Raw genomic sequence first — 21,348 nt, forward strand, 5'->3', positions numbered from 1 at the left:
ACGCCTTGAGCCCCGCCTCTTATTGGCCGGCTCCTCCCCTTTCCCCCCGCCCTCGGGACTACGCATCCCAGGCAACCCCGCGCGCGGCGGCGGCTGGTTGGCTGGCTGCTGGCGCTGGCTCGCTCTCTCTGGCGGCCTTGTTCTTCCCCTCAGCCTCCTCCGGCGGCGCTGTGCCTCCCCCCGCGCTCTCGCCTCCCCGCCCGGGCCGCCCCGCTCACGCGAGTCCCCGGCTTCGTCCGCGGCCTACCTGCCTCGGAGCATGGCGCGTCCGGCGGTGCCGAGCTCGCAGAAGGCGCTGCTGCTGGAGCTGAAGAGCCTTCAGGAGGAGCCCGTGGAGGGTTTCCGCGTCAGCCTGGTCGACGAGGGAGATCTCTACAACTGGGAGGTGGCCATCTTCGGGCCCCCCAACACACACTACCAGGGAGGATACTTCAAGGCAAGCCGGCCCTGGGATCTGCGCCTTAGATCACAGAGAAAATGTGCATTATTATAATACCACATAGGGATATTCATTATTATTATTATTATTATGATTAAATATTTATTATTATTATTAAATATTATTATTATATTACATCCAGGGATCTGCTTATTAGATCACAGAGAAATGTGTATTATTATAACACCACATATGAATATTTATTATTATTATTATTAAATATTTATTATTATTATTATTGTTATTATTACATTACATCCAGGGATCTGGTCTTTAGATTACACAGAAATATGTATTATTATAATGTCACATAGGAATATTCAGTATTATTATTATTATTGAATGTTTATTATTATATTACATCCAGGGATCTGCTCCTTAGATCACAGAGAAATATGGATTATTATAATACCACATAGGAATATTCATTATTATTATTATTATTAAATATTTATTATTATATTACATCCAGGTATCTGCTTATTAGATCACAGAGAAATATGTATTATAATGTCACATAGGAATATTTATTATTATTATTATTATTATTAAATATTTATTATTATATTACATCCAGGGATCTGCTTATTAGATTACATAGAAATATTATAGTCACATAGGAATATACAGTATTATTATTATTATTATTATTATTAAATTATTATTATATTATATTACACCCAGGGATCTGCTTATTAGATTACTTAGAAATATGTATTATTATTAAGCCATATTTATTATTATATTACATCCAGGGATTTGGTCTTTAGATTACATAGAAATATGTATTATTTTAATGTCACATAGGAATATTCATTATTATCATTATTATTATTATTGAATGTTTTATTATTATCTTACATCCAGGGATCTGCTTATTAGATTACATAGAAATATGTATTATTATAATACCACATAGGAATATTCAGTATTACTATTATTATTAAATATTTATTATTATTAAATATTTATTATTATATTATATTACATCCAGGGATCTGCTCCTTAGATCACAGAGAAATATGGATTATTATAATATCACATAGGAATATTCAGTATTATTATTATCATTATTATTATTAAATATTTATTATTATATTACATCCAGGGATCTGCTTATTAGATTACTTAGAAATATGTATTATTATTAAGCCATATTTATTATTATATTACATCCAGGGATCTGCTTATTAAATTACATAGAAATATGGATTATTATAATACCACATAGGGATATTCATTATTATTATTATTATTAAATTATTATTATTATTGTTAAGGCATATTTATTATTATATTACATCCAGGGATCTGCTTATTAGATCACATAAAAGTATGTATTATTATAATATCACATAGGAATATTTATTATTATTATTAAATATTTATTATTATTATTATCATCATTAAGGGATATTATTATACTACATAGGAATATTAATTATTATTATAGCACTACATAGGAATTTTATTATTATTTTATTATTATTATTGAATATTTATTATTATATTACATCCAGGGATCTGCTTATTAGATTACATAGAAATATGGATTATTATAGTCACATAGGAATATTCAGTGTTACTATTATTATTAAATATTATTTTTATTATTATTATTAAATATTTATTATTATATTATATTACATCCAGGGATCTGGTCATTAGATTACAGAAAAATATGTATTATTAAAATGTCACATAGGAATATTCTGTATTATTATTATCATTATTATTAAATATTTATTATTATATTACTTCCAGGGATCTTCTTATTAGATTACATAGAAATATGGATTATTATAATGTCACATAGGAATATTTATTATCATTATTATTCAATATTTGTTATTATTAAGGCATATTTATTATTATATTACATCCAGGGATCTGCTTATTAGATTACATAGAAATATGTATTATTATAATGTCACATAGGAATATTCAGTATTATTATTATTCAATATTTGTTATTATTAAACCATATTTATTATCATATTACATCCAGGGATCTGCTTATTAGATTACATAGAAATATGTATTATTATAATGTCACATAGGAATATTCAGTATTATTATTATTATTATTATTATTATTATTATTACATAGGAATACAGTATTCATTATTATTATAATTCTACATCAGAATAATAATTATTCTGACTATTAAAGAATATTTGTTATTATATTACATAGGAATATTTATTATCACATAGGAATACTTATTATTATGATAATACATAGGAATACTTATTATTATATTACATAGGAATATTAATTACTGTATTCCAAGCCAAATGAGAGGCATTTATGTATATATATATATGTGTGTGTGTGTGTGTGTTTTATTATTGTTATATTCAAAGGTGAATTACACCCCGTCCTTTATATTTAATATAGTTATTTATATTGTTTTATTTATTATGAAGGAATATATTATTATTAAGGCATATTTATGATATTACATAGGAATAGTCATTATTATTATTAAGGAATATTAATTATACTACATAGGAATAGTCATTAGTATTATTAAGGAATATTTATTTTTATTATTAAGGTGCATTTCTTACTATATCAGGAATTTTCATTATTATAATGCTATAAAGGAATATTTGTTTTTATTGAGTATATTATTATTAAGGCATATTTATTATATTACATAGGAATATGCTATGCTAATAATATACTGTATGTACATTTGATTTGTAAGCCAGGGTGAGAAGAGCAGGATATAAATGTAGTAAATAAATAAATTTAGTCTATTCCCCTTTAAATGCTGTTGTGTAATCCCACTTCCGCTTTGATTCATATTCGACTAATTCCCAACCCGCCCATTCCAATATCATTTTCATAAAGACAAGACAAAGGCATGTTTACACCAATGATGAGTTTTTGGTCTTTATCCCGATGCCAACCTATTGCTATAGGTCTGAGTAGCAAAATGTAAACAATCTATATATATAAATGAGTGATGGCATCACGGCGACCCACAAAACAACAAAACTACAGGCCCCCCAACCTCGAAATTTGACAACACAACCCATCATCCATGCCTCTAGGTTGATACAACAAAAAGAAAAGAAAAATAAAGTCCTACTTAGAGGGAGAGAAATAATTGTTTTTATCCAATTGCTGCCACTTAGAAGGCTAAGCTCCGCCCACTTGATCTCCTAGCAACCCACTCAGCCCAGTGTTAATAAAAGAATAAAAAATAAAATAAATACAAATAATACAATAAAAATAATTAAAAACACAAAAAAATAATACAATAAAATACTATAACAAAATAACTAAAAATAATACAACAAAAAATAAAATATAAATAAAAAAGATAAGTTACAATAAAATTAATTAAAAAAATACAAATAACGTCAAATAAAAATTCCACAACAACTTTTAACCAATACCACCACCACTTTGCCAAAGCAACGCGTGGCTGGGCACAGCTAGTATATAATAATAATAACTAAACAGAGCTGTCTATTCTAAACAATATCTTACAGGGTATAAAGATTTATAGACTGCAATCATCCAGATTTAAATGCTACACAGAGCAGTTTTCAGTATAAAACATATATCAAACATATATCAACCAAACTCCAACTGAAATTTGGATTTATTGTCAACAAACCGAAGCTACGGCTAATTGACTGCATTTATAACCTGAGGAGTCCTATAGAATTGCTCCAAGACTACAGAGACTTTGATTTGTTTTGACTCCAAGCCAGGTTTGAGCCAGTTGATTTGTACACTGATATATTTAGTTTCACAGCATATTACATACCATTTTGGAGAGACTGAATGTAAACATATTGTGTCACTAACAAATTTCAGTTGGAGTCTGATATATGTTTTATACTGAAAACTGCTCTGTGTAGCATTTAAATCTGGATTGCAGTCTATAAATCTTTATACTCTGTAAGTTACTACTCTAAGTTACGGCTGTGTTGTATTATTTGTATTATTGTTAACATATGATGCTCCTAGTATACATATTGTGTTCTATGCTTTGAACCTTTATCGTGGTGCATATTTCTTAGATAGAGCAAAATGTAAACACCAAAACAACAAACAAACTCCTCGACTGAGCTCTGACTCACTTCTGCCTGATTTTTAATCTGCGGTTGTGTTTCTCACGGATAACATTCTACAAATTCCCGCAATAAACAAATACTCAGTATCACAACGAGTGAATTAGTATGTCCTAATTCACCCATGCCGTTTGCCCTGGGGTTGATCTGAGCGGCCAGGAAGTCCGACCGGCTCGACAACCCGATGACAAGGCAAACAAAACACCGCTGGGGAGGTTCTCAGGGTTTCTGGACGTCAGAAAAACAGGTCCCGGTGACTCACCTGACCCTATATATACGTTGCAAGGCGGGCCCTGAGTGTACATTGGCCTGACCTCCTAACCTACAGGAAGGCTCCTGAAATAGCATTGTTGTTGTTGCTGTTGTTATTATTACCATTATCTATGTATATCTTCCCACCCAATGTGCAATAAAAACACACAAGCACAGTGAGTCCTATTAAAGGCCCACTATCTCTGCAGGCAGTCCCCAAGTTACGGGTTGGTCCTTAATATAATAATATAATATATAATACTCATATTATGAGATACTAATAATACAATATATTGTATATACATATAACAATATCATAATATATAATGCTCATATTATGATATACTAATAATACAATATATTGTATATACATATAAAAATATCATAATATATAATACTCATATTATGAGATACTAATAATACAATATATTGTATATACATATAATAATGTAATATACAATACTCATATTATGAGATACTAATAATACAATATATTGTATATACATATAATAATATATATAATACTCATATTATGATATACTATTAATACATTGTATATACATATAATAATATAATATACAATACTCATATTATGATATAATGATACAGTATATTGTATATACATATAACAATATAATATATAATGCTCGTATTATGATATACTAATAATACAATATAATGTATATACATATAACAATATCATATTATGAGATACTAATAATACAATATATTGTATATACATATAACAATATAATATATAATACTCATATTATGAGATACTAATAATACAATATATTGTATACACATATAACAATATAATATATAATGCTCATATTATGATATACTAATAATACAATATAATGTATATACATATAACAATAACATATTATGAGATACTAATAATACAATATATTGTATATACATATAACAATATAATATATAATACATATATATATATAATAATATATAATACTCTCCCTCTAATTAGGACTTTATTTTTCTTTTCTTTTTGTTGTATCAACCTAGAGGCGTGGATGATGGGTTGTGTTGTCAAATTTTGAGGTTGGGGGACCTGTAGTTTTGTTGTTTTGTGGGTCGCCGTGATGCCATCACTCATTTATATATATAGATTGTATGTACATACAGCTGCTCTGGGTCCCCTTCGGGGTGAGAAGGGTGGGATATAAATGTAGTAAATAAATGCAGCAAATAAATAATTAATTTTAGACTTAGGCTCGGCCAAAGTCTGACATGACTTGAAGGCACACAAACAACAACAACAACAACAACAATCCTAATTAACTTGACTATTTCATTGGCCAGAAGCAGGCCCACACTTTCCATTGAAATCCTAATAGGTTATGTTGGTTAAAATTGTTTTCATTTTTAAATATTGTATTGTTCTTTCGTTGTTGTTGTTGTTGTTATATTATATTATATTATATTATAAAATTGAGGGCGGGGGCCAGGTAAATGACTTTGGAGGGCCGCATCCGGCCCCCGGGCCTTAGTTTGGGGACCCCTGATCTAAAGGCTTGAGTAAAGAGCCAGGTTTTCAAGCTCTTTCTGAATGCTACCAGGGTGGGGGCTTGCCTGATTTCCCTGGGGAGCGAGTTCCAGAGCCGGGAGGGGGGCCACCACGGAGAAGGCCCTCTCTCTCGTGCTTGTGACGGAGGTGGGAGCGAGAGGAGGGCCTCCCCCGACGAACGAAGAGATCGTGCAGGTTCGTAGGGGGAGAGGCGATCCCTAAGGTAGGAGGGTCCCAAACCGTTCAGGGCTTTGTAGGTGATCACGTGCCCCTTGAATTGGGTCCGGAAGGTGAACGGCAGCCAGTGGAGCTCCTTAAGCAGGAGGGTTGACCGCTCCCTATAATTTGCTCCAGTTAGAAGCAAGGCTGCCGAACGTTGAACTAGTTGGAGTTTCCGGGCCGTCTTCAAGGGCAGCCCCACGTAGAGTGCATTGCAATAGTCCAGTCTAGAGGTAACTAAGGCATGGACCACCGTGGCCAGGTCAGACTTCACGAGGTAAGGTCGCAGTTGGCGCACAAGTTTGAGTTGTGCAAAGGCCGACACCTGAGCCTCAAGCGTCAGTGCTGAGTCCAGGAGGACCCCCAAACTGCAATGGACCTGCGCCTTCAGGGGGAGTGCGACCCCGTCCAGCACAGGTGGCCACCCAATACCGCGATCGGACATACGACTGACATGTGTAGTATGCATAGGAATTTGTTTGTATTTTTTTTTTTCAAATGATAATTCGGCCCCTCAACAGTCTGAAGGATTGTGGACCGGCCCTCTGCTTAAAAAGTTTGGGGACCCCTGCTCTACTGTATATATAAATGCAGGGGTCCTCAAACTTTTTAATCCGAGGTGTGATATACCGATGGTATATCACACCAAAGAAATTAAATCAAATGTATAAGAATACCTCCAAAAATTGTTGGAAATGTGAGGACCAAGAGGGAAGTTTCTTCCATATGTGGTGGACATGCAAAAAGACGAAAATTTATTGGGAGAAGGTCCATAATATTTGCCAGGAAATTCTTAAAATCAATTTCCCCAGAAAAGCGGAGTACTATCTTCTGGGGATAACAGACCAATATATCCATTTAGAGCCTAATGACGATAAAATATTTACATATCTTATGACAGCCGCCAGAATTTGTCTTGCAAGAAGATGGAAACAAAATGAACTGCCGAACACAGAGGAATGGCTACAGAAAGTGAGAGAAATAAAAGATATGGACAAATTAACTTTTTTATTAAAGAGAAATACAGGGACCCCGATAAAATATACAGACTGGAGTAAAGTAGAAGAATATGAAAGGAAAAGCAAATGAAGATTCAATCTGAACGAGCAGAAGATTAACTTCTTCTGGGCATCCAACTTTCAAGTAACAGTCTATTGAAAGCAAAGAATCTGTGACACAGCCAACAGAAAGGCTATCATCCCTTTTATTTTTGAATGATTGCCTTAATTACGAAGGTGACTGAGGCTGATCTATAATGGCTTTGTATATATAGATCACCCTCTTTTTAAGGATTGGAGAATGGGAAACGCAAAGGCAAAGATGGAAGTCCTCTTTTTTTTTTTTTCTCTTTTGTGGAGGGGGGTATTTTTTGATGGGTTTTCTTCTTTTTTTTTTTTTTGTATTAACAGTCTTTAACTTTCTTCTCTACTATCCTAATCTTAATTTCTGCACTTTCTATATCAAAAAATGTTCTCACTCTTTCGATGTACTAAACTAATCTTCAATAAATATATATTAAAAAACAAAACAAAAACTTTTTAATCCGAGGGCCGGTCCACAATCCTTCAGACTGTTGAGTGGCCGGATTATCATTTGAAAAAAAAAATACAAATAAATTCCGATGCACACTGCACATGTCTTATTTGTAGTGCAAAAACAACAATAGCAATGAAAGAACAATACAATATTTAAAAATAAAAACAATTTTAACCCAACATACATTTATCAGGATTTCAATGGGAAGTGTGGTCCTGCTTCTGGCCAATGAGATACTCAAGTTAATTAGGGTTGTTGTTGTTGTTGTTGTTATTGTGTGCCTTCAAGTCATTTCAGACTTTGGGCGAGCCTAAGTCTAAAATGTATTTATTTATTTACTGCCTTTATTTACTACATTTGTATCACACCCTTCTCACCCCAAAGGGGACTCAGAGTGGCTTACAAATTATATGTATATACAATATATTATAGTATTAGCATAGCACAATATTAGCATTATATATTACTTTATTGATCTATACCACTATACTGTAATATTATTAGTAATATTATATGTAATATAGAATATAAAATTAATATTATATGTTATTATTAGTGTTATATTGTATTACATTATAATATTATTATCCATATTATATGTATATACAATATATTATACAGTAGAGTCTCACTTATCCAACACTCGCTTATCCAACGTTCTGGATTATCCAACACATTTTTGTAGTCAGTGTTTTCAAAATATCATGATATTTTGGTGCTAAATTTGTAAATACAGTAATTAAAACATAACATTACTGCGTATTGAACTACTTTTTCTGTCAAATTTGTTGTATAACATGATGTTTTGGTGCTTAATTTGTAAAATCATAACCTATTTTGATGTTTAATAGGCTTTTTCTTAATCTCTCCTTATTATCCAACATATTCGGTTATCCAACGTTCTGCCGGCCCGTTTATGTTGGATAAGTGAGACTCTACTGTATTATAAAACTGAGGCCGGGGGTGGGGACCCCTGTATAAATGTAATGTACGTTTGTAGGACTGAGTAAACAACAAAACCACTGGACCCAATCACACCAAATTTGGCCACAGAAGACATAGTCATCCCATCTATGTCTTCCAAACAAAAAACGCTGGAAAAGAAAGTCCAAATGAGAGAAGGAGGAAGAGCCGTTTTCAACCCCGGTTGCTGGTCAGAAGGGTAGGCCCCGCCCCCTTTAGACCACGATCCCACATCTCCTCCTCTTGCTCTTCCCTCACAGGCTCGTCTCAGGTTCCCCATCGACTACCCGTATTCACCGCCCGCCTTCAGGTTCCTGACCAAAATGTGGCATCCGAACATATACGAGGTAAGCTGGGTGGAGCGGAGACTTGGATTGTCCCATCCACAGAATCAGAGAAGCCTCGAGTTCCCATTCTGGGAATGCGCACACATTCAGATCCCTCCCGACAGATGCCCGGCTGTTGTTCAGTGTAAAGATGTCATGATCATTGTGTTTTATTCATGATTGCTATGTTTAGGTTGACTGTTTAAGGTTATATATTTCAGCTATTCTTATACAGAAGCTGGGAGCCTCTAAGGCATGGCCAGGAAAAGGGGCGTGGCTTCACCTTGCTGGTGGAAGCCTTAGAATTCAAAATTTAGCAGTTGGAATTGGGCAGTTGGAGTTTGTCGGTTGACCAGAGCAGTTGGTTCTGTTCAGTGAGAAAGGAGTGAGATCGAGAGAAGAGATTGTGGGAGGGAGTTGAGCAGCTAGAGCAGGGGTCCCCAAACCTTTTAAGTGGAGGGCCGGTTCATGGCTGTTGAGGGGCCGAATTATCATTTGAAAAAAAAATACAAATTCCTATGCACACCGCATGTGTCTTATTTGTAGTGCAAGAAAACCCCCAACAACAATTATTTATTTATTCATTTATTTATTTACTACATTGATACCCCACCCTCTCTCACCCCTAAGGGGACTAAGAGCGGCTTACAAGTTGTATGTACTTACAATATATTATATTATTAGCATAGCACAATATTAGCATTATATATTACTATATTGTACTATACCACTGTACTGTAATATTATTAGTAATATTACATTTAATATATAATATGCAATTAATATTATTATATTACACAATATTATTATATTGTATTATTATTATTAGCCACCCTGAGTCCCCTATTGGGTGAGAAGGGAGGGGTAGAAATACTGTAATAAATAAATATTATATTATGTATTATATTATAAGATTATTATCAATATTATATGTATACACAATCTATATCTATAAAAGGCCATTGGCATCACGGCGACTCACAAAACAACAAAACCCAACACCGCCCAAACTCTAAAATTGGCAACACAACCCATCATCCCTGCCTCCAGTAAGATACAACACAATCACACAAAAAACACAATCACAACACCAAAAAAAGGCCAAAACCCACAACAGGCAATGTACGCATGCACGCAGAATATATGTGATTATTATTATTGGGTTCCTGAAAACCATCAAAATGAACAAAACCTGGCAGTCCCCATTTTAAAAAGTCTACAATCTGGACAGTAAATAAAAAACAACACCCTGAAAATAAGGGTACTCCAGACAGGAAACAACCAGAGCCAGCGAACACCTCCCAACAAAGGATTCCCCCAGGGAGGAAACAACCACGCTTTGAAGCTGCAAGCCCATTCAGTGCTAATCAAGGTGACTAATTCCAACATTCATACTTGCCTCCACAAACAAAAACCCACTTAGGACAACACCACAGCAACGTGTGGCCGGGCACAGCTAGTATATTATATTATTCGGATTGCACAGTATTAGTAAATTAAAGAACAATACAATATTTAAAAATAAAAACAATTTTAACCAACATACTATGTAAAATCAGCATTTCAATGGGAAGTGTGGGCCTGCTTCTGGCCAATGAGATAGGCAAGCTAAGTAGGATTGTTGTTGTTGTGTCTTCAAGTCATTTTGGACTTTGGGCGAGCCTAAGTCTAAACCTGAGGGCGGGGGCCTTAGTTTGGGGACCCCTGAGCTAGAGAGTTTTAGCGGAGAAGGGCTAAAATTAAAGTTGCTGAGCCTTTAGTAGAGATAACTAAAGAGCTGAGGCTGCATCCCTAAGTCAAGGAAGACTAGGGTTGACCAGTTAAACTCCCCAGTCCAACTTTGATCGGGTACAGATCAACTAAGTTCAAGAAGGACAGTATTCCTAACTGAAAGAAACAAGTCATATAAAGCTGATACCATACTAAGCTCAGTGAAACTATTGAGAAATCTTGCAACACTTACTGTACAGAAGTAACATCGTTCACTTCAAGATATAACATTCTTGCGACTATCAAGCTTTGTGCTATAAATAAACAAGTTACTGTTTCTTCAAATGTTGCTTATTATTTGAGCAAAGCATCTTTCAAAGGTGGTGGCAGCGACAACATTGAAAAGTGGGATACATAGAGGTAGAAGGTGAATCCTTTGCAATTTGGTGGCAGCGGTGGGATCCAAAAAGATTCCATCCCTGTCATCATACTTCTTTACATTCAGTGTGTCAGAATGCCTCCTGTTTTGTCTTTCAGACAGGAGACGTTTGCATCTCCATCCTGCATCCTCCGGTGGATGACCCACAGAGCGGGGAACTGCCTTCGGAAAGGTGGAATCCCACCCAAAACGTCCGGTAAGGCCTCTCTGGACTCACAAAATACTCACTGAGTAAGGCAGGGGTCCTCAAACTTTTAAAGCCGAGGGCCAGTCCACAATCCTTCAGACTGTTGAGGGGCCGAATTATCATTTGGGGGGAAAAACCGAGCAAATTCCTATGCACACTGCACATGTCTTATTTGTAGTGCAAAACAATAACAATGAAAGACCAATACAATATTTAAAAATAAAAATAATTTTAACCAACATAAACCTATCAGGATTTCAATAGGAAGTGTGGGCCTGCTTCTGGCCAATGAGATAGTCAGGTTAATTAGGATTGTTGTTGTTGTGTGTCTTCAAGTCATTTCAGACTTTGGGCAAGCCTAAGTCCAAATTATTTATTTATTCATTTACTACATTTATTTACTACATTTATATCCCACCCTTCTCACCCCGAAGGGAACTCAGAGCAGCTGTATTTACATACAATATATTATGTTATTAGCATAGCACAATATTAGCATTATACTATATTGAACTATACCACTATACTGTAATATTATATGCAATATATAACGTATAATTAATATTATTATATGGTATTATTGTTAGTATTATATTGTATAAAATGATAATATTCTTATCAATATTATATGTATATACTATATATTATATTATTAAAACTGACATAAAAATATTATATTATAAATGAGGGCGGGGGCCAGGTAAATTACCTTGGAGGGCCGCATCCGGCCCCCGGGCCTTAGTTTGGGGACCCCTGGAGTAAGGGGCAAGAAGTAATAGCCTGAGGTGTGATGAGCTCATGTACAGGTGGGAAGGGATATAAATAAAGTATTATTATTATTATCATTATTATTATTTTGTATTTTGTAATACAATATAATACTAATAATACCGTATAATAATGGTAATTATATATTATATATTACATGTAATATTAATCATAATATTACAATATATTGACATAGTACAATATAGTAATTTATTGCCAGTATTGTGCTATGCTAATAATATAATATTGTATGTAAATTTAATTTGTAAGCCGCTCTGAGTCCCCTTCAGGATATAAATGCATTAAATAAATAAATAAATAAATAAATATTAGAAACATAACAAGATGAGTCCACAGCAGACACTCTGCTGGCTGTTGACTCATCTTCTTATGTTTGAAATATTATTATTATTATTATTATTATTATTATTATTATTATTATTATTATTATTATTATTATTAACATAAGGTGAGTCCACAGCAGACACTCTGCTGGCTGTTGACTCATCTTCTTATGTTTGAAATATTATTATTATTATTATTATTATTAGAAACATAACAAGATGAGTCCACAGCAGACACTCTGCTGGCTGTTGACTCATCTTCTTATGTTTGAAATATTATTATTATTATTATTATTATTATTATTATTATTATTATTATTATTAACATAAGGTGAGTCCACAGCAGACACTCTGCTGGCTGTTAACTCATCTTCTTATGTTTGAAATATTATTATTATTATTATTATTATTATTATTATTATTATTATTATTATTATTATTATTATTAGAAACATAACAAGATGAGTCCACAGCAGACACTCTGCTGGCTGTTGACTCATCTTCTTATGTTTGAAATATTATTATTATTATTATTAACATAAGGTGAGTCCACAGCAGACACTCTGCTGGCTGTTGACTCATCTTGTTATGTTTGAAATATTATTATTATTATTATTATTATTATTATTATTATTATTATTATTATTATTAACATAAGGTGAGTCCAAAGCAGACACTCTTCTGGCTGTTGACTCATCTTGTTATGTTTGAATTATTATTATTATTATTATTATTATTATTATTAACATAAGGTGACTCTACAGCAGACACTCTGCTGGCTGTTGACTCATCTTGTTATGTTTCTATTATTATTATTATTGTTATGATTATTATTATTGTATGGCACAGCAAACAAGATAGATATGCTGGATTTCATATCACAAAATCACAAGTCGAACACTTCCCAAGTGTCTAGGACTGTGTGATGTATTATTATTATTATTATTATTATTATTATTATTATTATTATTATGACACAGCAAACAAGATAGATATGCTGGATTTCGTATCACAAAATCACAAGTCGAACACTTCCCAAGTGTCTAGGACTGTGTGATGTATTATTATTATTATTATTATTATTATTATTATTATTATTATTATTATTATACATTTAATTTAATTTCATTATTATACCTTTAATTATTATTATTATTATACCTTTAATATTGTCGTTGTTGTTGTTGTTATTATTATTATTATTATTATTATTATTAACATAAGGTGACTCTACAGCAGACACTCTGCTGGCTGTTGACTCATCTTGTTATGTTTCTATTATTATTATTGTTATGATTATTATTATTGTATGGCACAGCAAACAAGATAGATATGCTGGATTTCATATCACAAAATCACAAGTCGAACACTTCCCAAGTGTCTAGGACTGTGTGATGTATATTATTATTATTATTATTATTATTATTATTTTATTATGACACAGCAAACAAGATAGATATGCTGGATTTCATATCACAAAATCACAAGTCAAACACTTTCCAAGTGTCTAGGACTGTGTGATGTATATTATTATTATTATTATTATTATTATTATTATTATTTTATTATGACACAGCAAACAAGATAGATATGCTGGATTTCATATCACAAAATCACAAGTCAAACACTTTCCAAGTGTCTAGGACTGTGTGATGTATATTATTATTATTATTATTATTATTATTATTATTATTATTATTATTTTATTATGACACAGCAAACAAGATAGATATGCTGGATTTCATATCACAAAATCACAAGTCGAACACTTCCCAAGTGTCTAGGACTGTGTGATGTATTATTATTATTATTATTATTATTATACCTTTATTTATTATTATTATTATACCTTTAATATAGTTGTTGTTGTTGTTGACTACAAAAATGGCTTGGATTATCCAGAGGCTTGGATAAGCGAGGCTTGGATTAGTGAGACTATACTGTACATGTATTATTTTCCTGTATTATTTATTATTATTTATTATTATTATTATTATTATTATTATTATTATTATTATTATTATTATGACCCCTTTGTCCCCAGGACGATCCTCCTGAGTGTGATCTCGCTCCTCAACGAGCCGAACACCTTTTCCCCGGCCAACGTTGACGCTTCCGTCATGTACCGCAAGTGGAAGGAGAGCAAAGGGAAGGACCAGGAATACACAGACATCATCAGGTCAGTGAGGCAGTCTCTCATCTGGTCTCAGCCACTGATTGAAGTTCCAGGTTTTGGGCTGCCACTTTTGGACTCTTGCTTGCTGAGGTGATCCTGCGAGTATCTCTGTAGAGCTTAGAAAACTATTTCTTGATTTAAGGCGTTGGCAGACATCTTGGGCCAGCGATATTTCATTAATGGCTGCTACTTCCCATCAGGCATCAGCCACAGATTGAGGTTCCGGGTTTTGGCTGCTACTTTTGGACTCTTGCTTGCTGAGGTGATCCTGCGAGTATCTCTGTAGAGCTTAGAAAACTATTTCTTGATTTACGGCGTTGGCAGACATCTTGGGCCAGCGATATTTCATTAATGGCTGCTACTTCCCATCAGGCATCAGCCACAGATTGAGGTTCCGGGTTTTGGCTGCTACTTTTGGACTCTTGCTTGCTGAGGTGATCCTGCGAGTATCTCTGTAGAGCTTAGAAAACTATTTCTTGATTTAAGGCGTTGGCAGACATCTTGGGCCAGCGATATTTCATTAATGGCTGCTACTTCCCATCAGGCATCAGCCACAGATTGAGGTTCCGGGTTTTGGCTGCTACTTTTGGACTCTTGCTTGCTGAGGTGATCCTGCGAGTATCTCTGTAGAGCTTAGAAAACTATTTCTTGATTTACGGCGTTGGCAGACATCTTGGGCCAGCGATATTTCATTAATGGCTGCTACTTCCCATCAGGCATCAGCCACAGATTGAGGTTCCGGGTTTTGGCTGCTACTTTTGGACTCTTGCTTGCTGAGGTGATCCTGCGAGTATCTCTGTAGAGCTTAGAAAACTATTTCTTGATTTAAGGCGTTGGCAGACATCTTGGGCCAGCGATATTTCATTAATGGCTGCTACTTCCCATCAGGCATCAGCCACAGATTGAGGTTCCGGGTTTTGGCTGCTACTTTTGGACTCTTGCTTGCTGAGGTGATCCTGCGAGTATCTCTGTAGAGCTTAGAAAACTATTTCTTGATTTAAGGCGTTGGCAGACATCTTGGGCCAGCGATATTTCATTAATGGCTGCTACTTCCCATCAGGCATCAGCCACAGATTGAGGTTCCGGGTTTTGGCTGCTACTTTTGGACTCTTGCTTGCTGAGGTGATCCTGCGAGTATCTCTGTAGAGCTTAGAAAACTATTTCTTGATTTAAGGCGTTGGCAGACATCTTGGGCCAGCGATATTTCATTAATGGCTGCTACTTCCCATCAGGCATCAGCCACAGATTGAGGTTCCGGGTTTTGGCTGCTACTTTTGGACTCTTGCTTGCTGAGGTGATCCTGCGAGTATCTCTGTAGAGCTTAGAAAACTATTTCTTGATTTAAGGCGTTGGCAGACATCTTGGGCCAGCGACATTTCATTAATGGCTGCTACTTCCCATCAGGCATCAGCCACAGATTGAGGTTCCGGGTTTTGGCTGCTACTTTTGGACTCTTGCTTGCTGAGGTGATCCTGCGAGTATCTCTGTAGAGCTTAGAAAACTATTTCTTGATTTACGGCGTTGGCAGATATCTTGGGCCAGCGATATTTCATTAATGGCTGCTACTTCCCATCAGGCATCAGCCACAGATTGAGGTTCCGGGTTTTGGCTGCTACTTTTGGACTCTTGCTTGCTGAGGTGTTCCTGCAAATATCGCTCTAGATCTTAGAAAACTATTTCTTGATTTACAGCTTTGGCAGATATCTGAACAGTTGATACTTTCCAACCAATGTCAGGTGGTGCAATACCAGCTAAACAGTATAGTTTCTCCAGTGTTGTAGGGCATAGACATCCTGTGATAATGTGACATGTCTCATTTAATACATTTAATACCCTCGCCCTTTAGTCCAAAGATTGAAGTACCAATTATATCGCTCCGGGTCATTGAACATGTTTTAAATTGTTTTAAATTATTGTTGCTGTACGTTTTATTCTGATGTATTTATTATTGTGCCTGGACTTGTTTTTACTGTTGTATTTTATTATACTGTTGGGCGTGGTGGTCCCTTTGTAAGCTGCCCCGTGTCTCTTTGGGGAGATGGGGCGGGATATAAGAATAAAGTATCATTATTATTATTATTATTATCGACACAACGACGTTGTATGGCACAGCAAACAAGATCGATATGCTGGATTTCGTTTCACAAAATCACAAGTCGAACACTTCCCAAGTGTCTAGGACTGTGTGATGTATTTTCGGATGATGCGTGCAGATCCCAGTAGGGTGGCCTTTTGCAGTTGGCAGATGGTGATTTTGTCAATGTCTATTGTTTCCAAATGCCGGCTGAGATCTTTTGGCACGGCACCCAGTGTGCCCATCACCACCGGGACCACCTGCACTGGTTTCTGCCAGAGTCTTTGAAGTTCAATCTTGAGGTCCTGATAGCGGCTGAATTTTTCCTGTTGTTTTTCATCTATGCGACTGTCACCTGGGATGGCGACATCAATGATCCAAACCTTGTTCTTTTCCACAACTGTGATGTCTGGTGTGTTGTGTTCCAGAACTTTGTCAGTCTGGATTCGGAAGTCCCACAGTATCTTTGCGTGTTCATTTTCCACAACCTTTGCAGGTTTGTGATCCCACCAGTTCTTAACTGCAGGGAGGTGATACTTGAGGCATAGGTTCCAATGAATCATTTGGGCCACATAGTTGTGCCTCTGTTTGTAGTCTGTCTGTGCAATTTTCTTACAGCAGCTGAGGATATGATCCATGGTTTCATCGGTTTCCTTGCACAGTCTGCACTTTGGGTCATCGGTTTCCTTGCACAGTCTGCACTTTGGGTCATCAGCTGATTATTATTATTATTATTATTATTATTATTATTATTATTATTATTATTATTATTATTATTAAGGCAGGCTAGGGCTTTGGGGAGTTGGAGAGGCCTGTTCCTGGTTTGAAAGTGTTATTTCTTGTTTAAGTGTGCAGCCCTCAAAGCTCTCTCCTTGAGCATAGATGAAACTGTATTTCCCTGTAATAGGCAGTAAGAGCACCTAAAGCTTCTGTTCGACCCTTTCAAAGCTCTTTTCTTGAGCAGTGATGGCACAATCGTCAGCATAGATGAATATTTCCCTGTAATTGGCAGTAAGAGCACCTAAAGCTTCTGTTCAACCATTTCCAAGCTCTCTGCTTGAGCAGTGATGGCACGATCATCAGCATAGATCAAGGGTCCCCAAACTAAGGATGCGGCCCTCCAAGGTCATTTACCTGGCCCCCACCCTCAGTTTTATAATATAATATATTGTATATACATATAATATTGATAATAGTCTTATGTTATACAATATAATACTAATAGTAAAACCATATAATAATATTAATTATATGTTATATATTGCATATTATATAATAGTATAGTGGTATAGTTCAATATAGTAATATATAATGCTAATATTGTGTTATGCTAATAATATAATATATTGTATGTACATACAGCTGCTCTGAGTCCCCTTCGGGGTGAGAAGGGTGGGATATAAATGCAGTAAATAAATAATTAATTTTAGACTTAGGCTCGGCCAAATCTGACATGACTTGAAAGCACACAACAACAACAACAATCCTAATTAACTTGACTATCTCATTGGCCAGAAGCAGGTCCATACTTTCCATTGAAATCCTGATAGATTTATGTTGGTTAAAATTGTTCTTATATTCAAATATTGTATTGTTCTTTTATTGATGTTGTTTTTTGCACTACAAATAAGACATGTGCAGTGTGCATAGAAATTTGTTCATTTTTTTTTTCAAATGATAATTCGGCCCCTCAACAGTCTGAAGGATTGTGGACCGGCCCTCTGCTTAAAAAGTTTGGGGACCCCTACCATAGATGAATATTTCCCTGTAATAGGCAGTAAGAGCACCTAAAGCTTCTGTTCAACCCTTTCAAAGCACTCTCAGCATAGATGAATATTTCCCTGTAATAGGCAGTAAGAGCACCTAAAGCTTCTGTTCAACCCTTTCAAAGCACTCTCAGCATAGATGAATATTTCCTTGTAATAGGCAGTAAGAGCACCTCTTATTTTGCGATTCCTCGCAGGAAGCAAGTGCTGGGCACCAAGGCGGAGGCCGAGCGGGACGGCGTCAAGGTCCCCACCACGCTGGCGGAGTACTGCGTCAAGACCAAGACCCCGGCGCCGGACGAGGGCTCGGACCTCTTCTACGACGACTACTACGAGGACGACGAGATGGACGACGAGGTGGACAGCTGCTACGGCGACGAGGACGATTCCGGCAACGAGGAGTCTTGACAAGGGGGGCCCCGCCCTCGCCCCCGCCCCGCCCCCCCTCCCCCTCCTCCTCCTCCTCCTGCTGCTGCTGCTCCTGATAGTAGCAATAAACTATCTGACTCTTTTACTTGAACCCGGGATGGATCCGGTTGAGGCTTTGCCCCGAATTGGAATGGAATCGAGATTGAATGAGAGAAAGAGAGAGATTGAGAGAGAGAGAGAGAACTCTACCTCACAAAGGGAGACGTGGTTTCTGCTTGACGTGGCTGGGATGGGGAGGGAGGGGATTTCACGTTTATTATTATTATTATTTAGGGGATAGATTGATTGGTTGTTTGGCTTTTGTTTGTCGTTCTTCTCGCGCCGAGGAGGAGGAGGAAATGATCGGGATTTGCAGGCCTTCGATTCTCGAGTGTTTTTGCCTATTCGTTCCACCACAAGACTTTAATTCTGAATTGACGTGGTTGGGAAGGTACTACGAGATCCTTATATTCGATGGCGTTTTATTACATTCTCGGCCACTGCGAGGCGCTGCTTGGCCGTCTTTCCGCCGCGTTTTCTTTCCAGTTTTGGGGAATGTTTGCGTCCCCTTCAGGATGTGGACTTTTTCTTTTGCTTTTGTGGTTTTGTTCCGTGTTCCAGGGGAGGTTGGGGTTTCGGTTGTTTCTCCCTCTTGGTTTTGAAGCTATTTAATAAAAAGGACTTTGAAAGGAAAGCGCCGTTTGGCGAACAGATTGTTATAGAAATCCAATATGCAGATGATAACATAGTCTGTGCGTATTTGGAAGACCTACAAGCCAACATGTTATAGAAATCCAATATGCAGATGATAACATAGTCTGTGCGTATTCGGAAGACCTACAAGCCAACATGTTATAGAAATCCAATATGCAGATGATAACATAGTCTGTGCGTATTCGGAAGACCTACAAGCCAACATGTTATAGAAATCCAATATGCAGATGATAACATAGTCTGTGCGTATTCGGAAGACCTACAAGCCAACATGTTATAGAAATCCAATATGCAGATGATAACATAGTCTGTGCGTATTCGGAAGACCTACAAGCCAACATGTTATAGAAATCCAATATGCAGATGATAACATAGTCTGTGCGTATTCGGAAGACCTACAAGCCAACATGTTATAGAAATCCAATATGCAGATGATAACATAGTCTGTGCGTATTCGGAAGACCTACAAGCCAACATGTTATAGAAATCCAATATGCAGATGATAACATAGTCTGTGCGTATTCGGAAGACCTACAAGCCAACATGTTATAGAAATCCAATATGCAGATGATAACATAGTCTGTGCGTATTCGGAAGACCTACAAGCCAACATGTTATAGAAATCCAATATGCAGATGATAACATAGTCTGTGCGTATTCGGAAGACCTACAAGCCAACATGTTATAGAAATCCAATATGCAGATGATAACATAGTCTGTGCGTATTCGGAAGACCTACAAGCCAACATGTTATAGAAATCCAATATGCAGATGATAACATAGTCTGTGCGTATTCGGAAGACCTACAAGCCAACATGTTATAGAAATCCAATATGCAGATGATAACATAGTCTGTGCGTATTCGGAAGACCTACAAGCCAACATGTTATAGAAATCCAATATGCAGATGATAACATAGTCTATGCGTATTCGGAAGACCTACAAGCCAACATGTTATAGAAATCCAATATGCAGATGATAACATAGTCTGTGCGTATTCGGAAGACCTACAAGCCAACATGTTATAGAAATCCAATATGCAGATGATAACATAGTCTGTGCGTATTCGGAAGACCTACAAGCCAACATGTTATAGAAATCCAATATGCAGATGATAACATAGTCTATGCGTATTCGGAAGACCTACAAGCCAACATGTTATAGAAATCCAATATGCAGATGATAACATAGTCTGTGCGTATTCGGAAGACCTACAAGCCAACATGTTATAGAAATCCAATATGCAGATGATAACATAGTCTGTGCGTATTCGGAAGACCTACAAGCCAACATGTTATAGAAATCCAATATGCAGATGATAACATAGTCTGTGCGTATTTGGAAGACCTACAAGCCAACATGTTATAGAAATCCAATATGCAGATGATAACATAGTCTGTGCGT

At 36.0% G+C, this 21,348-nt stretch overlaps 2 protein-coding genes across 2 annotated transcripts in view; one reads left to right on the forward strand and one right to left on the reverse strand.

The window, feature by feature from the left end:
* The first annotated feature begins 259 nt into the window (after positions 1-259).
* cdc34 (cell division cycle 34, ubiqiutin conjugating enzyme) lies at positions 260-19,924 on the forward strand. The gene is made up of 5 exons (XM_062959556.1): positions 260-436; positions 9,293-9,379; positions 11,606-11,703; positions 14,851-14,985; positions 19,020-19,924. The coding sequence occupies exons 1-5, from the start codon at positions 260-262 to the stop codon at positions 19,228-19,230; spliced, it is 708 nt and encodes a 235-aa protein (XP_062815626.1). The 3' UTR covers positions 19,231-19,924.
* hcn2 (hyperpolarization activated cyclic nucleotide gated potassium and sodium channel 2) overlaps positions 329-21,348 on the reverse strand; it is a 162,090-nt gene continuing 141,070 nt past the window's right edge. Inside the window, exon 10 of the transcript XR_010000126.1 lies at positions 329-460. The gene's annotated coding sequence lies outside the window, so the exon portion shown is untranslated. The remainder of the gene's footprint in view (positions 461-21,348) is intronic.

The sequence above is a fragment of the Anolis carolinensis genome, unplaced genomic scaffold (assembly GCF_035594765.1).
Source record: "Anolis carolinensis isolate JA03-04 unplaced genomic scaffold, rAnoCar3.1.pri scaffold_7, whole genome shotgun sequence".
In the NCBI taxonomy this organism is placed as follows: Eukaryota; Metazoa; Chordata; class Lepidosauria; order Squamata; family Dactyloidae; genus Anolis; species Anolis carolinensis.

What these genes read in the sequence shown, in the direction of transcription:
- cdc34 (XM_062959556.1), top strand. Translation starts at nt 260, where the DNA reads ATGGCGCGTCCGGCGGTGCCGAGCTCGCAGAAGGCGCTGCTGCTGGAG. An exon ending in AATCCCACCCAAAACGTCCG is followed by an intron (nt 11,704 to 14,850) that starts GTAAGGCCTCTC and finishes CTTTGTCCCCAG; the next exon opens with GACGATCCTCCTGAGTGTGA. An exon ending in GAATACACAGACATCATCAG is followed by an intron (nt 14,986 to 19,019) that starts GTCAGTGAGGCA and finishes GATTCCTCGCAG; the next exon opens with GAAGCAAGTGCTGGGCACCA.